The sequence below is a fragment of the Trypanosoma cruzi genome, genomic scaffold, assembly GCF_000209065.1.
Source record: "Trypanosoma cruzi strain CL Brener 1047053516321 genomic scaffold, whole genome shotgun sequence".
In the NCBI taxonomy this organism is placed as follows: domain Eukaryota; phylum Euglenozoa; class Kinetoplastea; order Trypanosomatida; family Trypanosomatidae; genus Trypanosoma; species Trypanosoma cruzi.
This window is the reverse complement of record NW_001849326.1, coordinates 1-4,531: the sequence shown is the minus strand read 5'-3', so window position 1 is coordinate 4,531 and position 4,531 is coordinate 1. Positions and strand designations below refer to the sequence as shown.

The window sequence follows — 4,531 nt, the reverse complement described above, 5'->3', positions numbered from 1 at the left end:
GCGAACAAATTTTCCACCAGATGCGACGCACTGGTTCATAAAAGAATTCAGCAATTCGTTACACTGGCAATTCAATCTGCTTTTACAGTCACGTGAAGAACAGGTGTATGACGTTTTTTCTATGCTGCGGAAGGGGGCCATGCGAATAAAAGGGGTCACGGTTCTAACATTCACGGAAACTTGTAACCTTGATGAAGACCTCTGAGAAACGGAAACAACAGCCTCCGCAAAGACAGAAGTGGCCCCGTCCACACCCTGGACGTTTAGCGACTCGCGTCTCACAGTAATCGGCACATTGTTGATGGTCCCAGTCCAATCGTTCATGGGTGTGGGGTCAAATTCATTCACGGCATCTCTGAAAGCTTTTCGAAGATCTTGTTGATTGAGAAGCATGCTGCCCGCGATGATGAGCGCAGGGCCACCGATGATGAGGCAGCAGGCACACGCCACAACACTCTTAAAAAAGTCTGCAACCGCATCAACAATGCCAAACAAACACATTGTAAATTTCCTTCTGGCAACAGCCGCAAACACACACAAAACAAAACAAGAAAAATGTATTTTTTATTAATGATTTTTTTGTGCCAATAAAGCACAAAATCCGGCCAAATATACGCCCGAATGAGGCCTTGTTCAATATTCCTAGAAGAAAAAGCGTAAAATAAAAAAAAAAATGATATTGCAGTTTGGCTCAATGCACCCAACATCCCCAAAATTCGGTTGAGGCTCATCCAGCACTTAACTACCCAAAAACAAGTGAAATCAACGAGCATACGCCACCATAACCGGGCTCGTTGTGAGCGGACGAAGCGACAGTCCTTCAAGAGCCTCGCAGCCGCCGGACTCTCCTCAACGCGAAGGAAGGCGGGGGCAGGTAGAATCACAGGAAAACAGGAACCGCACTCGCCGCCCTCCAACGCGGTATCGTTGAAAAGAAAAAACGACTAATGGGTAAAAAGGCAGAGTAGGTGAACAGGACGCAATATTATACACTGAGCTGCATCTGTTCGCACATTGCCTTCACATGCTTCTAAAAAAGGATAAATAAATTAGGGGCTTTATGATTTTCCATAGTTAGAGGCCTTCATGGGGAGTTTTTTCATTCACCATTGCAATGATTCCCTGGATCATTGTATTGTCTGTTCGTTCGTCTTCAACTTTTCGGAATTGCAATCTAAGTTTTCGGGCTTCTTTTTCATGAAGTTTTCTTTGAATATTGTCTACGTAGTGCTGCTTTTCCTTATTCCTGGTACCGCTCATGACGTATCCAACGGCTTCCGCTGCAGCGACGCTCTCCGCATCGTATCCTATTTCGCCGCGACGAGGAGCACGTTTGAACTGTCGCAAAAATTCTTCCTGAGACATTTGTGAGGGATGCTTCGCGACGGGTATTTCAAATTTCTTTGACGGATCATTGGTGTCGTCAGAAATAAAAGAACCAAGAGGCAGTGCTACGCCAAAATCATCCCCACTCTGTTCGGATGCAGTTGGGCTTTTATGACGCTCCAACATGATGTTGGCGCCCTCGTTGTTACTTCTTAAAGGATCTGCGGATACTGCTATGAAAGCCCTGGTTTTTCTTTCAGAATTTTCCGTTTTTTGCAGTCTCTCCTTTAGACGGGCAATTTCAACAAGAGAAGCAAGCGCACTTCGGGGCTGCTGGACAAGTTTGTTTGGCGCCGCATAATCCCCTTCAAATGATACGTCCTTTTCAGGCTGAGGTGTGTTGGTGATTGTTGTTGTCTCTGCGGCCATTGAGACAAACCCTGACGCAGCGACGCCCTGTTCCTCCAGAGGTGGCTCGTATGGTATTCCCGCCGCGTGGACAATACATGAAATGATGTGAAAAAGATTCCCTCCCCTTTCCTTTTGATCTGACTCTGCAGACTCCTCATGTCTATCTCTTTTCCGTTTCGGCTGAAACAACCGACTTCGCTTCCGCTCCATTTGTGCTGCTTCTCGATTTGCTGGAACATTTTGCGTGGAAAAGATGTTCTGAAGAAATGTCAGGAAGATCGCTGTTTCAAGTTCCTCACCCGTCGGCTCAGAAGCGGGAAACCAAAAACCGTCAGTGGCCATAAACCCTTTTTGTAAATACTTTCTATTATTTTTATTATTGATCTTATTTTCTTCTCACGCCGTTTCCTCTTTTTGCTCCGTTCCTCCTCACACGTGAGTTGTTGTAGGTACACACACACAAGAAAAAAAAAAAGAACAGTGAAGAGGAACGGAAGGCCCTTTTGGGGAAAGTGAAAAAAAGAGGGATCATCCCAAATGGCAAGCTGTAATCCCGTTATCATAAGAAACATGGAATAGGTAACAGTATCACCGCGCACCGCACCAACCATCTCAATTCATTTTTTTATTTTCGAGTTATCATCACCATTTAACCCAATCAAGAAGGCTCCCCTTAGAGCATCGGAGATTTGAAGAGAATTCACCAAAGCCAAAATTTCCTCCCTGGACATTAGTGGCACGCCTTGGGTGTTCACAGTACCGATTCGTCCAGAAGCAAAAGAACCACACGCAACTTTCGCTGTCCTCTTTTTACACTCAGACTCCGCGGTTGTCTTTTTTTTAACGGATGTTGTCGTTTCTGGGGTTTCCATGGAGCCTATTTCTCCTCTCTCCAAAGCACAAATTTTCTCCTTCTTGGCGGAGGGTTCAACTATTCTCTTTGTATCACGATGAATAAGGCAACCATTGACCAGCAAAAGTTCACCCTCCTTTACCCATGTTGCATTTACAAAAGACTCTTGTGGGGAATTCAGTGCTGTGGAAGAAGCTGCTGTTGGTGGAGCAGTAAAGCCTTCGTTTTCGGTGATTTCTTCTACCTCATTCCGCCGTCGCTTCCAAAGCGGTAACGGCACTGCATGATCTGAAAGAACTACCGTCATACTTGTCTCAAAAGCCTTTTGTCCTCTTAATTGTTGCCTCACCTCCTCACGTGATCGCACTTGAAACGGAACTGGAGTATCTCCCAGATTTCCTAACAATTCACGACGTTCGCAAGCATCCGCACTTTGTGCCACGTTAGTTAATGAAGCCAATTTTTTTGAAAAAATGTGCCGTCGAGGTAAATTCGCCTGATCTAAAACCTTTTCCATCGTTTTTCTTCGAGGTACAAAAGTTATTTTCCTTTGAGTAGACATGGATAGTGTGGATTTTTCATGAAATTTTACACCAAGAGAACTTTCTTCCGTTTCACGCAGCCGTTTTTTTAAAATAGTCAGTAAATGGCCTTGTGAATTACCAATGATTGGAAGCAACGCAGCATCTAAATTTATCATTGAATCTTCCAATAAACTGCTCGTGATTGTGGCAGCAAACTTTACTTCGTCTTCGGTAGCATAGCCGTTGTTTTTAGCCCCATTAAAGCCATTACCAGTAGTCTCTTCATGGAGTCTTTGCTGCGTCAGTGCATGACTACACATTGAAGAAAGTACACCAAAGACAGAAGACTGAGCAAAGTGGTGAAGCAAGCGGTGATGAAAAAGAGGGCATAACAAAGTACGTGAAGCGACATCCGGTAGACGACTCGCTGTGGCAAGCAAATCTGCACGATATTTCACGCTAACCTCAAGAGAAGGAAAAATTTGCTGCACAGACCAAGGAGCTAGCGCATTCGCTGCGTTCATTAAGATGCAAACAAAGCCTAACTTCCTTTCAATGCGTTCATATTCAAATAGAGGAGACAAAGGCAGGAGAATAATAATAATAAAGGAACGTATTTCACGCAACTCAATGCATTTTCATCCAAAGTATAACGGCTTTAAAGAGCTACTCTTTAAACCCACCCTCGTTATAATACTCAAAATTTTTATACATATGCATTCAAAATCTTAAGCAGTATAAAATAATATGATTCAGGTATCATACATAGCCTTTCTTATATATATATATACATATTTTTTCTCATATATACTAAAACGACCTATTCATCACAGACTGTAATTAAAGTGCTGAAAGAATGTCAGACAATTCCTCCTCCAATTCAGGATACCGATTTGTTAAATCATCTATAATCTCAACTAACATTTTTCGCTTTTCTTCAAGGTGTGTAACTTCCTCATTGAGCTCCTCTGGACTAACTGCCAAATTGTAAGCACCGTTTTCAGCGTCACGAAGACGCTGAAGAGTTGTATTTTTTATCCTTTTCTCATCTTCCAGTCGGTCACATTCTTTTTGTGCTGACAACAACTGTGCTTGAAGTTCTGTTACTTGCTCGTCAAGGTTTTCAACTTCACGCTGAATGGTTTCAATTTCTTTACTCTTTTTCTCAATTTCGACAAGACTTTCTCTAATAAGTCTTTCCTTCAGTTGCGCCTCTTCTCTTTTTTCATTGAGCTCCTTAAACATCCTGGCACTTTCCTTATCCACATCTAGTCTCGTGGCCCCTCTCCCGTTCTTCTTGGTCGCATTTTGGATCGCCTGACCTTTTGTTCGAATTATCTCACGATGGTCAATCGACCTCTGCATTTCCTCAACTAAAAAGCGTTGTTCTCTTTGAAGGTCATTCATGCGTTTTTCC

At 43.2% G+C, this 4,531-nt stretch overlaps 4 protein-coding genes across 4 annotated transcripts, besides 1 other annotated feature; all 4 read right to left on the bottom strand.

The window, feature by feature from the left end:
* Positions 1-501, bottom strand: Tc00.1047053509637.36 (procyclic form surface glycoprotein, putative; the record flags this gene model as incomplete). The annotated part of the gene is made up of 1 exon (XM_798383.1): positions 1-501. A coding segment is annotated over one exon (501 nt), but the record flags the coding sequence as incomplete, so codon positions are not given.
* Positions 1-4,531: a sequence feature (heterozygous, non-Esmeraldo-like haplotype).
* On the bottom strand, positions 1,075-2,079 carry Tc00.1047053509637.27 (hypothetical protein, conserved; the record flags this gene model as incomplete). The annotated part of the gene is made up of 1 exon (XM_798382.1): positions 1,075-2,079. One exon carries the CDS (start codon positions 2,077-2,079, stop codon positions 1,075-1,077), a length of 1,005 nt encoding a protein of 334 aa, XP_803475.1.
* Positions 2,355-3,638, bottom strand: Tc00.1047053509637.18 (hypothetical protein, conserved; the record flags this gene model as incomplete). Its single annotated transcript, XM_798384.1, has 1 exon — positions 2,355-3,638. The coding sequence occupies one exon, from the start codon at positions 3,636-3,638 to the stop codon at positions 2,355-2,357; it is 1,284 nt and encodes a 427-aa protein (XP_803477.1).
* Tc00.1047053509637.9 (hypothetical protein, conserved) lies at positions 3,955-4,531 on the bottom strand (the record flags this gene model as incomplete). The annotated part of the gene is made up of 1 exon (XM_798381.1): positions 3,955-4,531. A coding segment is annotated over one exon (577 nt), but the record flags the coding sequence as incomplete, so codon positions are not given.